Here is a 15472-nt window from a genome sequence, read left to right as displayed (position 1 = left end):
AAGAGGCAATTTAGCATGGCCAATCCACCTAACCTGCACATCATTGGAGCAACCGCAGCACCCAGAGGAAACCCACACAGACACGGGGAGAAGATGCAAACTCCACACAGGCAGTCGCCCAAGATGGAATTGAACCCAGATCCCTGGTGCTGTGAGGCAGCAGTGCGAACCACTGTGCCACCGTGCCGTCCAGATCTGGCTAACTGATTTGTATGTGCAGAGATTGCACTGTGGGCTGTTTGGGCTTTCTGGTTACAAGCTTCAGACACCTGCAGGACATATTGCTGCCCTGCATAAGCTGTGAAGTAAACAGGAGAGGTTACGCAATGGGAACAATCAGATAAAAGAAACACTCTACTCACAAGGCGGTTTCCTTTGAGAGGTGTCTGCTGCCAATAACTTAATTAAGCCTCCTTCCTGTCCTGTCATTCATAAAATCACTAGCTTACAACAGCAGTGAGCCTCATTCACAAGATTCGCACTGGAGGGTAGCGGGCGGGATTCTCAAAGTGAATGAGACAAGTCTTACCGGATGAGTAATTGTTTCGCTGGCAATGCTTGTTGAAAAAGGTGAAGGGAGCAGTTTAGCGAGAGCGGGAAAATGTGTTTGTTGCAAACTGATACACTTTTTAAAAAAATGAGGGGAAGATAGAATCCTACAGTGCAGAGGGAGATCATCTGGCCCATCGAGCCTGCAGCAACCACAATCCCACCCAGGCCCTATCCCCGTAACCCCATGCATTTACCCTAGCTAGTCCTCCTGACACTAAGTGGTAATTTAGCATGGCCAATTCACCCAACCCACACATCTTTGGAGTGTGGGAGGAAACCGGAGCACCTGGAGAAAACCCACGCAGAAATCCCACAGAGGCATTGACCCGAGCCAGGAATTGAACCTGGGTCCCTGGCGTTATGAGGCAGCAGTGCTAACCCCTGTGCCACTGTGCCTAAGATGATGGCAGTTTCCACCAAGGTGGCAGTCAGATTTTGAAGAATTGCATGCCAATGTGTTTTTTCTTGCTGTCTTTGTCCCCTTGTCTTTTCCCCTCTCTCCCAATGTCAGCTTGTATCGTGGATAGCAGGTTGTTAACTGAATTCAAAGAGCCCTCTTTTAATTTACTTTTACACTCCTCCTGTTCACAAGAGAAATGGGTTTCCATAGCTTGTGCCTCCTGTCACTTAGGAAGATAAGGGGCTGTCAGAGCACAGAGCCCTTAAATTGTCAATTTACTGTGCTCGTTTCTTTAAATCTCATTTTATTTTCCCGTTGCCAGACTAGAATTTATGTGCCAAGTTAAACAACAGCAGGAAGTAAAATGGCAGAGAGCTGGCAGCGTGCCACCTGTTTTTTTGGGTAAACGAGAGTGATTCTGAATCAAAGATCTCTTGTTCGCAACAGGAAAAGGGGCTGCAATTTATTATTGGCAATTATTTTTCGTTTAAGGTTTATTCGGGTCGTGGCAATTAGTTCCTAAGCTTGTGCAATAGATTTGAAAGTTGAATTCAGAGTTGAAAGCTGCACTTTAGCACAAGGATGTTCATTCTGGTTGAAGTCCAGCCTTGGTAACTCTGATGCCCGAATGATCATGCCACTGGCTTTAAGTGGGTGATGTACAGCCAAAAGGGTCTAAGACCGTGTCCAAGGCCAGTGCTAAGTTATTCTGTCTCAGCAGGATGGTAGTTGCAATGCTGCACTTGGACTCTCTGTCTCTGGGATGATGGAAGGTGTTTGGAGGCAGGAAAATCGGCCAGGATTACTGCTCTTGAACATTATTGTTTTAAGCTTTGGGCATCCTAATTTTAATCGTTGTGTGATATATCCCTTCAACTGCCTACGCCATAAGCTCTAGAATTAACCCCCCCCACCACCACCAAACCTCTCTAGCTGTGCTTCCTCCTTTATAAAACATCTCTTAAGACCTATCTCAGTGACATCTTTTGGACATCTGTCCAAATGCCACCTTAGATCTGGTGTCTAATTTGCTTTCTGTGAAGTGCCTTAGAATCATAGAATGGTTACACGGCGTGGCACAGTGGTTAGCACGGGGACCCCAGTTCGATTAGCGGTTTGGGTGACTATACGTCCTCCCTGTGTCTGCTTGGGATTCCACCGGGTGCTCTGGTTTCCTCACACAGTCTGAAAGATGTGCTGGCCAGACTAAATTCTCCCTCAATATACCCAAACAGGCATCGGAGAGTGGCGGCTTGGGGATTTTCACAGTAATTTTATTGCAGTGTTAATGTAAGACCACTTGTGACACTAATAAATGTACTTGAAACAAAGCAACAAAAGTGGCCATTTGGCCCAATGTGTCCATGATGTATCATGACTTATTTATGCCCGCTCTCCCACCTATTCTCCAGAACTCTGCAAACTGTTGCTCTTTAGTTAATGATCTGGTATTCTTTTGAAAGGCACTCTCAGGCAGTACATTCCAGATGCTAACCAGTTGCTGCGTGAAAAATATTTTCCACACATCATTATTGTTGCTTTTGCTGTTCATCTCGACCTGGTGCCCCCTGATTCTTGACCGCGTGATCAACGGGAACAGATTTCCTCATCTATCTGCTCAGGAGCCCTCATGATTTTGAATATCTCTATCAAAAGTTCCTTTCCGTTTTCCTTTCTCCAAGGAAAACAACCCCAACTTCTCCAGTCTAAGCGCAGTAACGTTGTTTGGTTTTACCGTTGTTTATTCTTTCGGGCCCTTTTTCCAATTTGCTTTTGGCTTACCGCCTTTTGGACTCTGTCCACACCCCTCTGTTCTTTGCTGTGCCCGATGCTGCCATGTTCTGGCACTGTAACTGCCACCAATGTCACCAAAGGCCAACCCTGCGGAAAATGGGCAAGGTGTGAGATGCAGGAACAGGAGCGCAGGGCAGTTACGGGAATCTGTCAGCCATCAATCGGGTGGAGAAGTATGAGCAAATTGAGGTGGAAGGAGCGGGGAGAAAGGAGGGAGGGGGGCCCGGTCTCCATACACAGTCCTCTCCCCTTACCAGCTCCATCTCTATTTAGCCACTGCCCCGGGCAACTGTGGGAGTAAAGATGAAGATGGTGGGGGTGAGGTAAAGAAAAGTGGGAAAGGATAGAAAGATTTGGAGAGGAGAGAGTGACGGTGAGGCAGAGTGGGAAAGGAGAGACGGAGAGAATGGGAAAGGAAAGAGAGAGAAAGAGACAGTGAGAAAGAAGAGAGAGACAGAGAGACAGACAGAGTTTTTTAAGTTTATTTATGAATGTCACAAGTAGGCTTAACACTGCAATGACGTTACTGTGAAAATCCCCTCATCACCACACTCTGGCACCTCTTTGGGTACACTGAGGGCAAATTTAACATGACCAATGCATCTAAGTTGGAAAGGGGAGAAAGAGAGTGGGAAAGAAATGCAAGCAAAAGATTGAACTAAGTTTCAGGAGTGCTGTGGGTATTACTCAGGTTTAATTTGGGTGATTCAGTGTTATCAAATTTCTATATGTTCAGAGATTTATTTATTTCTCAAGTTACTTCAGCAAGGAATTCACAGCATTGCACATGTACGATACAGCATTTCAACTTGCACATTGTTTTTTCTGGGCAAGAAGTATTCAAAAGAATCGAACTGCGGCGTTAACATGATTCCTACGGGAAGCTTTGATTCATGTAAAGTCGTTTCACTTAAAGTTGTTTCACTTTAAGTTGTTTCACTTTAAGTTGTTTCGCTTAAAGTTGTTTTGCTTAAAAGTCTTGATTTTCAAGCACGCAACCACAACTTTAGCTGAGGACTTACTGTAACTGAAATTTCTCATCCCTGGAATCGTTCTTGTGAATCTTTTCTGTACAATTACTTACGCCTTCACATCATTCCTAAAGCCCAGTCTGAGCACAATACTCCATCCAGTTGAAGCCAAACCAGTGTTTAATCTAGGTTTTAACACAAGTTGCTTGTTTTGTACTCGAGGCCCTATTTATAAAGCGCAGGATGTTACTTGCTTTTGGACGGTACTGTCGACCAATCTTGCCACCTTCAAAGATTTAAGATGTATACCTCTGCACCCCTTTTAGAATTCTGCCCTTCATTTTCCCTCACCCCATTCTTCCCACTGAAATGACCACTTCACACTTCTCTGCAGTGAATTTCATTTGCCACTTGTGTACACGTCCCACCCGCCTGTCTGTCAGCGTCTGTTTGAAGTCGAACATTATCCTCCAACACAGTTCGCATTGCTTCCGAATTTTATGCCAGCTGCCAATTTTGAAATTGTGCCCTGTACACCCAAGTCTAGGTCATTGATTTGGATTAAGAAGAGCAGGGGTCCTAATACTGGAACCCCACCATAAACCTCCCTCACGGTGGAAGAACAAGCCTTCACCACCACTCTGTTTCCTGTCAGCCGGCACAATTTCGGAACCCTTTTGCAGTCCATTCCTTGAGTGAAATAGTCATTCAACACTTAGGGCTAAAAATTGGCCTGTGACCTCATCATGTCTATTGCCATCAGGGTAGACAGCAAATTTGGTGCTGCCCTCTCCTTACCCTGTTGAAGCACTGGTCCATGTTGCTGGCTTGCTGATCATTCAGCAGGATGCCGGGGCAGTGTATGCAAACAACAGGCCTGTGCAGCCAGCCTGCTTAGGCATACGTATATATGCCGTGTTTGTGAACCTACCTCTCTATTCACCTGATGAAGGATCGGCGCTCCGAAAGCTCGTGCTACCACATAAGCCTGTCGGACATTAACCTGGTGTTGTGAGACTTCTTACCAAGTCAGGATGCTGAGTGGCTTGGAGGGAAACTTGCAGGTAGTGGTGTTCCCATGTGTCGGCTGCCCCTTGTCCTTCTAAACGGAAATGGTCATGGCATAATGTCAATGTTCACACATAAAGAACAGTCAGTGTCAGGGAAGAGTTGCGATGTGCAGGACCCTACTGAGGAAAGGGGAGAATTAAGAGTAGATGTGAGGGGGAGTTGCAGGAACAGGGGTGAAAAGACCTTTCCAGCATCCAACCTCTTGGTCCCATCGACTGATCTCAGTGAATTTTGTTTCCTCTCTCATTCTTGGCTTCAGTTTCTGGTGTTTTAATTTTGTTTTCCATGGTTCTACAGTTACAACTTTTAAGCAGGTTTTGCTGACAGCTTTCAAACGGGAGTCTATCTCCCTGTTTAATCCAAGTTAATCTGGCCCCCGCCTGCTTCCCTTGGTGTGCTGTGTGGATTGAGTTACATGCCGCAGGAACACTGGAATCACAGACTCAGAGGAACAGCCACCCCACCCCCCCCACCAACCCCCCACCACCTCAGAGACAGACCCCCTCTTAAATCACACTTACACACTACTCTGGCATTATCCATTTTGTTTGGAATTGTGCCCGGAATCTTCTTCCATTTCTTATCAGCTTTTAGGCTTATACTCAGGGAAGATGGCTGTTCCCTCACCGCCTGACGGCACTGAACAGCAAGAAGTCTGACAACACCAGGTTGTTACTGTGTTTACCCCAGTCCAACGCCGGCATCTCCACATCATGGTGCTGAACAGCAACCTGTTATTTTGATACTCTCGTATCAAGCTTGCTTACATCGAGAAAGAAACCTCCTCAGCACTTCAGTTGACGAGCTTCACCTTACCTCTCTACCCTCTGAGAGAATAGTTTGCGAACTGCAGTAATAACCAATGCGGACTTGCGCCCCTGCATGTTTGTATCGTGAGTTTCAGGAGCAGGCGCCTCCAGAGATTTTAAGCGGAGCGAAAGAGGGCAATTTGAAAAGGGAGCCATCACAACCACTGTCACCCACTTCCTTTGCAAGGGGAGACAATGGCCGAGTGGTACTATTGCTGTACTATTAATCCAAAAATCAGCTAATGTCCTAGGGATCTGAGTTCAAATCCCACCATGGCTAATGGTGGAATTTGAATTCAATAAAAAGGATAATCTGGAACTAAGATGTGACTATGATGCATTTTTCATTCCCCCACACTACAGTATAAATATCTCCCATTTTCTATGCCTTTTAGCTTTGACAAAGAGCGTCAGCTCTTTTCTCTCCCTACAGATGCTGCCAGACCTGCTGAGATTTTCTAGCACTTTCTCTTTGGGTTCTGGAATTAAGAATCTACTGATGACCATGAAACCATTGTCAATTGTCAGAAAAACCCATCTGGTTTACTGATGACCTGTAGGGAAGGAAATCTGCTGTCCTAACCTGGCCTGGCCTACATGTGACTCCAGAGCCACAGCAATGTGGTTGATTCTCAACTGCCCTCTGAACAAGGGCAACTGGGGATGGACAACAAACGCTGGTCAACCAGCAACGCCCGTGCCCCGTGAATGAATAAGAACCTGACAGTTGGCCACTTGCTGTCTTTTGCCGCTGGGAAAATATTTTCCGGAGTTCTGCAACCTAAAGAAAGTGGGTGGGGAATTCCCAACAAAAAACAGGGGGTCTGTGTCGGGGGGGTATTTTTCAACTCCATCGTAAATCGGGTCAGGCTTGCCCAGTGACATCGAGTGATCTTAGTGCATTTCATTTTTCTCTTTAATTCTTGGCTTCAGTTTCTGGTGTTTTAATTTTGTTTTCCATGGTTCGACAGTTACATCTTTTAAGCAGGTTTTACTGACAGCTTTCAAACGGGAGTCTATCTCCACTCATCGGTTCTATGATTCTATGGATGAATTTTCCTGGCTGACTCTTATTACAATTTGGAAGGAGAACTGACAGCATTAAATGGAGAAGCGGCGACAGAGTGGTGTTGTCACAGGGATTGTGGGTAATGCTCTGGGGTCCCGGGTTTGAATCCCACCACAGCGGATGACCATGGAACCATTGTAGTAAAAACCCATCTTGTTCAGTAATGTCCTTTAGGGAAGGAAATCTGCCATCCTTCCCTGATCTGGTCTACATGCGACTCCAGAGCCACAGCAATGTGGTTGACTCTTAAAGTGTCCTCGGAAATGGCCTCGCAAGCCACTCCATTCAAGGGCAATCAGAGATGAACATGGTCATGGTCATCATTAGACTTCTAATTCCAGGCTTTTAGTAAATTCGAAGTGGGACTCGAACCCAGGTCCCTCAGAGGATTAAGGCAAAATAGTGCAGATGCTGGAACCTGAAACAAAAACAGAAAATACTGGAGAAACTCAGCAGGTCTGACAGCATCTGTGGAGAGAGAATAGAGTAAGAAGTCTGACAACACCAGCTTTAAGTCCAACCAACTTATTTGATCAAATGTCAAATAAATTGGTTGGACTTAAACCTGGTGTTGTCAGACTTCTTACTGTGTTTTCCCCAGTCCAACGCCGGCATCTCCACATCGAGAGAGAATAGAACCAACATTTCAAGCCTGGATGGCCCTTCATCAGAGTCTGGATGAACCTTCCTCTGACGAAGGGTCATCCAGACTCGAAACGTTGGCTCTATTCTCTCCCAACAGATGCAGTCAGACCTACTGGGATTTTCCAGTATTTTCTGTTTTTCTTCCCTCAGAGGATTGCCCTGCGTCTCTGGATTGCTAGTCCAGTGACAATACCACTGTGCCAGTGACAACACCAATGTGTCACTGCCTCCGCATATACCATCCCTGTTACATGGTATTTTGATAAAATGACTCTTCAAATGTCTTGAGTGTATCTGTGTCTCAAGTCTCCCAGAAGCTTCTCCTGAGGCAGGATGGAGAGGCTCGTGGTTTATCGAGTACTTACGTTTTAAAGTGGGGGAGTGGAGTGTTTGGGGAGGTCGGGATTAATGAATGGCAACATTAGAATCACAGTGGAACTATTGGTCAGGCAACTAACGACACTTCACCATTTAAAACCTGTCTCCAAGGTAACCACAGAGTTATCTTCCTGCCAGCTACTATAAACCTTGGTGACTCCCCTCTTGCTTGAGGGAAGATACTTACAGAATCATTGAATCCTACAGTGCAGAAGGAGGCCATTCAGTCCATCAAGTCCACAATCCCACGCAGGTCCTATCCCAATAAATCCATGCATTTACCCTACTTAGCCCCCCTGACACTTAGGGGCAATTTAGCATGGTCAATCCACCTAACCCACACATCTTTGGACTGTGGGAGGAAATTGGAGCATCCGGAGGAAGCCCATGCAGACATGGGGAGAACGTGCAAACTTCACACATGCAGTGACCCACAGCCGGAATTGAACTTGGGCCACTGCGCTGTGAGGCAGCAGTGCTAACCACTGTGCCACTGTGTTGCACACATCTTCCCTGGATCTCCTGCCCATTACCTCACACCGTGCCAAGCCAAGTGGAAGTGTAAGTATGTGAGTGACACTTACTCCCCAAAAAACAATTTCATAGAAAAGCTTTCAGCGAAGCATGATAACATGGCCTGGATTGGTGTCAGAATCCTCACCTCTGAATCAGGAGACTGGGGGTTCATATCCCAACCTAGGGTCTTCAGAGTTGATGGAGGGTTAGCTGTTGGTGTTGCCATCTTAAGAATGAGTCATTAGATCAAGGCCTCCATCTGCCAGTTCAGGGAGAAATAAAGAACAAAGAACAAAATCAGCCTGGGAAACAGGCCCTTCGGCCCAACGAGCCCGCACCGCCATCTCAACACCACCAGTCCCCCTCTCTACCCGCAACCCCTGTCTAATGTTTTATGGCCATCCAGATTGAGGGAAACTGATTTAGGGACAATTTATTCCTGCCAATCAGCCTAACAGCACATCTTTGGGGTGTGGGAGGAAACCGGAGCACCCGGAGAAAACCCACGCAAGCACGGGGAGAATGCGCAAACTCCCACAGACACCGGCCCAAATCCATGTGTCTGCACAGCAATCAGCGATAGTCACTGAGCTGTCGTCTTGCCCAGTATCTTGTCCAGTTTAGGCACACACTAGCGACATGAAGCACTAGGCCAATCTCGAACAACCAAGAGCAGCCCCAGTACGACCCATCGCGTGTATGCCCCTCGTTGGACACGAGGTGGACCGAGTTGAGGGGGAACTTCTTCACTCAAAGGGTGGTGAATCTCTGGAATTCTCTGCCCGTTGAGGTGGTGGAGGCTGCCTCGCTAAATATTTTTAAGACGCGGGTTGATGGATTTTTGATAAGCGAGGGGATTAAGGGTTATGGGGAGAGGCCGGGAATGTGGAACTGAGACACGACAGATCAGCCATGATCTTATTGAATGGCGGGGCAGGTTCGAAGGGCTGGATGGCCTACTCCTGCTCCTATTTCTTATGTTCTTATTATGTTCTTATGACTTAGAACCTGTGAATGAAAAGAGAAAAACATTATTATCATACCATACCCATTTAGATTACCAGGAACACCCCAATGCTAATGACCCTTATTTAAAACAATCTCCTATATCCACCCATCTCCAACCCAGTCATGTGCCTGTCTAAGTTACTCTTAAATGACTCTAGCGTGTTTGCCTCCACCACCTTACTTGGCAGAGCATTCCATACCCCCACTACCCTCTAGGTGAAAAACCTCCCTCTAATATCTGTGTTGTACCTCTCCCCCCTCACCTTAAGTCCATGGCCCCTTGTCCTATATGTCTCTATCATAGGAAATAGCTTACCTCTGTTTACTCTATCTATACCCTTCATAATCTTATATACCTCTATTAGATCCCCCCTCAGTCGGCGTCCTTCAAGGGAAAAGAGCTCCAATTTCTTCAATCTTTCTTCATACCCCAGTCCTTCCATACCAGGCAACATCCTGGTAAACCTCCTCTGCACTCTCTCCAGAGTCTCCACGTCCTTCCGGTAGTAAGGTGACCAGAACTGGATGCGGTATTCCAAATGCGGCCTAACCAACGTTCTGTACAATTGCAACATTAGACTCCAGCTCTTATATTCTATACCCCTTCCTATAAAGGCTAACATACCATAGGCTTTCTTCACCACACTCTCCACTTGCACTTCCACCTTCAAAGACTTGTGCACTTGCACCCCCAGGTCTCGCTGCGATTCTATACTCCTTACGGGCTTACCCTTTACCATATAACTCCCCCCTACATTATTCCGGCCAAAATGCATCACCTCACATTTATCCGGATTAAACTCCATTTGCCATGTATCTGCCCAATCAACCAGCCTATCAATATCCCGCTGTATTGCCAGACACTGCTCCTCACTGCCCGCCAATCCAGCCATCTTGGTGTCATCAGCAAATTTGCTGATCACACCACCTGCTCCCTCTTCCAAATCATTTATATACGAAATAACGGATCACATGACACTATTTAAAAAAAAGCCAAAACTACTCCCGACCAACACCTCTCCTTTAACCAATGATGCTAAAGCCTGCTCATTCACCAGGGTACTGCTTGGGATGGAATATTTACGTTATGAAGAGAGGTTGGATAGACTTGGGTTGTTTTCGCTGGAACAGAAAAGACTGAGGGGGCGACCTGATCGAGGTGTACAAGATTATGAGGGGCATGGACAGAGTGGAATAGTTGTTCCCCTTAGTTGAAGGGTCAGTCATGAGTGGAGATAAGCTCAAGGTGAGGGGCAGGAGGTTTAGGGGGAATGTGAGGAAAACATTTTTATCCAGAGGGTGGTGATGGTCTGGGAGGGTGGTTAGAGGCAGGATGCCTCACGTCCTTTAAAAAGCACCTAGATAACTACTTGGCACGCCATAACATTCAGGGCTGTGGGCCATGTGCTGGTAAATGGGATTAGGTAGGAGGTCAGGTGTTTCACACGTGTCGGTACAGACTCGATGGGCCAAAGGGCCTGTTCTGCACAGCGTGATTCTTTGACTTATCTCATTGCTGCTTTGTGGATCTTGCTGTGCACAAATTGTTGTGCTGGTCTACAACAATGACTGCACTTGATTAAGACATCCTGAGAACATGAAAGGTCCGATATAAATGCCAATTCTTTCTTGGTCTGTGATGCGCTCTTTAAAATAGTGCATTTGGCATAAATCAAAACTTATTATTAGTCTCGTGGAAGACGGGTTTCTTGGTTCAAACGGATATGAGATCCAGGTGAGAGCGCACTGTTTCCAGAGGAGGTGGGGAGGACTCCAAACAATGAAGAGAGTACCTTGCTTTCCCAAGGGAAAAGCAAACACACACATCAACCCCTTCTTAATACCAGAAAACCCATCTGATTACTTCGATCAGGCTCCATTAGCTGCGGAGGTAAGTGTGTGTCTTTTCTGCATGATGGAGCCCTGAATGTGAGTGCTCCTGCAGACCTGTTGCTTTGAAATCCTTCTGTCAGATTGATGAATGAGGTGTTTCTGGTGAATTAGTTCAGCTGAACTTTCCAGATCCCGGGTCCGCCTCACAGGCCTGAACGACGTGTGAGTTTTTTGTTTGCATCGGGTGCCCCTCCCACTGATTTTTTTCACCCCCTTTTCTCCTGAAGAAAGCCAACATCAATAGCTGCAACCGGTGCTTGTACGCAGAGATAAACAACTCTGAGATCAAGTCGGGTGGCAAAAATGAAAGGACACCAAGCCCGTGAAGGAGATATCAGGAAGGGGTGCGGGGGAGGGGTGGGTGGGATTTGGGGGGGGGCGTGGATCGGAGGATGCACCAGTTACCAAAAAAAGCGCAGCCAAAGGAATTAATTTTGAGGAGGAGAAGGATGTGGAGAGGCAGAAAGGTTCAGGGAGAACATGATGAGTACGTGGGATTTAATAGGATTGAGGGTTATAGGTAGGCCTAGTAGGTGGGGATATGATCAGCGCAACTTGTGGGCCGAAGGGCCTGTTTGTGCTGTAGTTTTTCTATGTTCTAACATTCTGGAATGAAGACACAGCTACCAGTGATAACGATACATAAAGGGAGTATACCCACATGCCCTCTGTGTACAATCCTGCTCACCCTATTGTAGAAAGGATCTTATTAAACTAGAAAGAGTGCAGAAAAGATTTACTAGGATGCTACCAGGACTTGATGGTTTGAATTATAAGGAGAGGTTGGATTGACTGGGGCTCTTTTCCCTGGAGCGTAGGAAGCTTAGAGATGATCTTATAGAGGTCTATAAAATAATGAGGGGCACAGATCAGCTAGATAATCAATATCTTTTCCCAAAGGTAGGGGAGTCTAAAACGAGAGGGCATAGGTTTAAGGTGAGAGGGGAGAGATACAAAAGAGTCCAGAGGGCCATTTTTTTCACACAGAGGGTGGTGAGTGACTGGAACAAGCTGCCAGATTTAGTAGTAGAGGTGGTACAATTTTGTCTTTTAAAAAGTATTTAGATAGTTACATGGTTAAGATGGGTATGGGGGATATGGGCCATACTCGGGCAATTGGAACTAGCTTAGTGGTTTAAAAAAAAGCGACATGGACAAGTTGGACCTAAGGGCCTGTTTCCATGCTGTAAACCTCTATGTTGACTCTATGTCGGAATTGGTGAAATAGAGAATACGTTTGTGATGAGGTGTGCAGCACTGGAGCAGATATCTGAAATTAAGGGCCCAGACCATGAAAAGATTTAAGCACAAGGGTGGTCATTTTAAAATTGGAACCATTTAGAAGCTGGAGACAAATGTATGTTAGCAAGATTGAGTTGGGATTTGTCACAAAATAGAATAGGAGTGTCATAGTTTTAAATCCTTTGAGTTGTGTGTAGTATGTATGTAATATGCCTACAGTGCAGATGGAGGCCATTTGGCCCATCGAGCCTGTACCGACTCTCCAACAGAGCATCCCACCTAGGTTCAATCTTCGTAGCCCCATGTATTTACCCCGCTAATCCCCCTAACTTATGCATCTTCAGACACTAAGGGGCAATACATCATGCCAATCCTCCCAACTTGCACATCTTTGGAGTGAGAGAAAATCGGAGCACCCGGAGGAAACACCTGCATGGCTAGGACACTGAATTTGCTGTGTGAATTGAAGGCAATGGTCTTACCAGTGTTCAGCTCAAAGAGAAAGACTGGATGGAAAAAGTGGAGGAGTTGAGACAAGAGAGAAGCAGAGCTAGTCTCCTCAGCATGTGCAAGGAAGGTGACCCTATAAGCTGAACCTTACCAAAAAATGCCACCACCTCACCCCCACGAGGCTCCCACTGGGGCCTGCCCCTTGGCACATACAGTAGCCAATCAGATCACTGCAGGATCTCAATCTTCTTTGACGATAAGGGTGAAGGAAGAATGCTTCCTAACCTTCTTCAAAAATGGCCATCGGATCTTAGCCACCTGGGGAAACCATACAATCCTACAGAGCAGAAGGAGGCCATTCAGCCCATCGAGTCTGCACCAACCACAATCCCACCCAGGCCCTATCCCCAAAACCCCATGCATTTTCCCTAGCTAGTCCCCCTGACACTAAGCAGCAATTTATCACAGTCAATCCATCTGACCCGCATATTTTTAAACTGTGGGAGGAAGTCAGAGCACCAAGAAAACACCCACACAGAGATGGGGAGAATGTGCAAACTCCACACATACAATGACCCAAGCCAGGAATTGAACCCGGGTTCCTGTGAGGCAGCAGTACTGCCCTATCTGAATTGATTTGATTTGATTTATTGTCACATGTATTAACATGCGGTGAAAAGTATTGTTCCTTGCCTGCTGTGCAGACAAAGCATACCATTCATAGAGAAGAAAACAAGAGAGTGCAGGGAGTAGTGTTACAGTCATAGCTAGGGTGTAGAGAAAGATCAACTCAATGCAAGATAGGTCCATTCAAATGTCTGACAGCAGCAGGGAAGAAGCAGTTCTTGAGTCAGTTGGTATGTGACCCCAGACTTTTGTATCTTCTTCCTGACAGAAGAAGGTGGAAGAGAGAATGTCCAGGGTGCATGGGATCCTTAATTATGCTGGCTGCTTTGCTGAGGTGGCAGGAAGTGTAGACAGAGTCAGTGGTTGGGAGGCTGGTTTGCGCAATGGATTGGGCTACATTCATGACCTTTTGTTGTTTGTTATGATCTTGAGCAGAGCAGGAGCCATACCAAGCTGTGATACAACCAGAAAGAATGCTTTCTGTGGTGCATCTGTAAAAGTTTGTGAAAGTCATAGCTGACATGCTGAATTTTCTTAGTCTTCTGAGAAAGTAGAGGCATTGATGGGCTGTCTTAACTATAGTGTCGGCATGGGGGGACCAGGACAAGGTTGTTGGTGATCTGGACAGCTAAAAACCTGAAGCTTTGGATCCTTTATACTTCCTCCCCATTGATGTAGATGGGGACATGTTCTCCTTTACTCTCCCTGAAGTCGATGACAATCTCCTTTGTTTTATTGACATTGAGGGAGAGATTATTGTTGCCGCACCAGTTCACCAGATTCAGCAGATTAGGCAGCTAAGGCTTCAGTTTAACTTCTCACCTGAAGGGTGCCATTCCTGAGATGGTGGCTGTCCCACAACACAGCATTCAGGGATTGCAGGGCTGAAGCAGAATATTACCCCTCAATCATCTGAACCAAACTTGAGATGATTGTGGTGTTAGCTGAAGGGTTAGCTGCCTGATCTGTTGCCACCACCGCTGGCACATTGATACAACTCATATCAGAATTCATTGTGTGAAGTGCCATGATTTGACCCTGCCTCTCACCAGCCAAAGGCATTGAATATTGTTGGTCCAATTTTTTTCCGCATCTCTGGAATAACCACGCTATTGGCACCTTGGATTGGTGGCTGGGGGGGTTGGGGGGGGGCGGAGTTGGTGGGGGTGACGGGGGGAGTGTGGAGTTGGCTGTTAGGTCCATTCACCCATTTGTCTAGCTAAGCTGTAGAACCTCATGGTCTGCATTGAGCTGGGAATGACTGTGCCCTTTGCAATGGCAAAATGCTGATCTTTGTCCCAGATTCCCAGCTGCTTCGAATCAAAACGCACAATGTAAATATGAATGTATTCAGCTATATCAGAGCGGAAACACAGCCTCCTGTCGGCTTAAGAAGGACCGGCTGAGTTCCAGCCTCGGCTGAGTTCAATATTGAACGATGGATTGGTTTTTTGCTCCGTGCCAGTTTGACCAGCTCCATGCCATAGTGCATGTGAGTGGCGCGGGGTGATTTAATGCTGGCGGAAGATGTCCTGGTTCAAAACAGGAGAGAACCTAAAGGTTCCAGTCGCATTCAGTTTCTGTGGACAGATTCAAGCTGAAATCCATCCATCCCATGTGTTTCTCAGTGGGGACCCTAGACAGTTACATGGGTAAGATGGGTATAAAGGGTTATGGGCCAAACAGGGGCAACTGGGATTAGCTTTGTAGTAAAAAAAGGGTGACATGGACAAGTCGGGCCTAAGGGTCTGTTTCCATGCTGTAAACCTCTATAACTCTGATACGAATGCTGAATTTTTAAGAAATATTTTGCTTGTTTCCACAGGCCTCCTGCCTTGACTGGGAGCCCTGTCTTCTCCGACATCTCCCTCATCCGGCTCTCTCCTCATCGGAATCCAGCGGCCACAGGGGAGTCTCCTTTTAGCCCACCTCATCCTTATGTCAACCCCCACATGGAACATTACCTGAGGACCATGCATGGCAGTCCCACGCTCTCCATGATCTCGGCTGCAAGAGGCCTGAGTCCAGCTGATGGTAAGTCTCTTCA

At 46.5% G+C, this 15472-nt stretch overlaps 1 protein-coding gene across 2 annotated transcripts in view; it reads left to right on the top strand.

Moving 5' to 3' along the window:
• Positions 1-15472, top strand: part of gli2a (GLI family zinc finger 2a) — a 405780-nt gene that overhangs the window by 299678 nt on the left and 90630 nt on the right. For both annotated transcript variants that reach the window (XM_080199475.1, XM_080199476.1), the window contains one exon: positions 15251-15459. In XM_080199475.1, the coding sequence (XP_080055601.1) occupies positions 15251-15459 (209 nt within the window). The remainder of the gene's footprint in view (positions 1-15250; positions 15460-15472) is intronic.

This window comes from Carcharhinus amblyrhynchos, chromosome 11, assembly GCF_965287045.1.
Source record: "Carcharhinus amblyrhynchos chromosome 11, sCarAmb.v2.hapA, whole genome shotgun sequence".
Classification (NCBI taxonomy): domain Eukaryota; kingdom Metazoa; phylum Chordata; class Chondrichthyes; order Carcharhiniformes; family Carcharhinidae; genus Carcharhinus; species Carcharhinus amblyrhynchos.
Note: the sequence above shows the minus strand (reverse complement) of the source record. Positions and strands in the feature narration are given on the sequence as shown.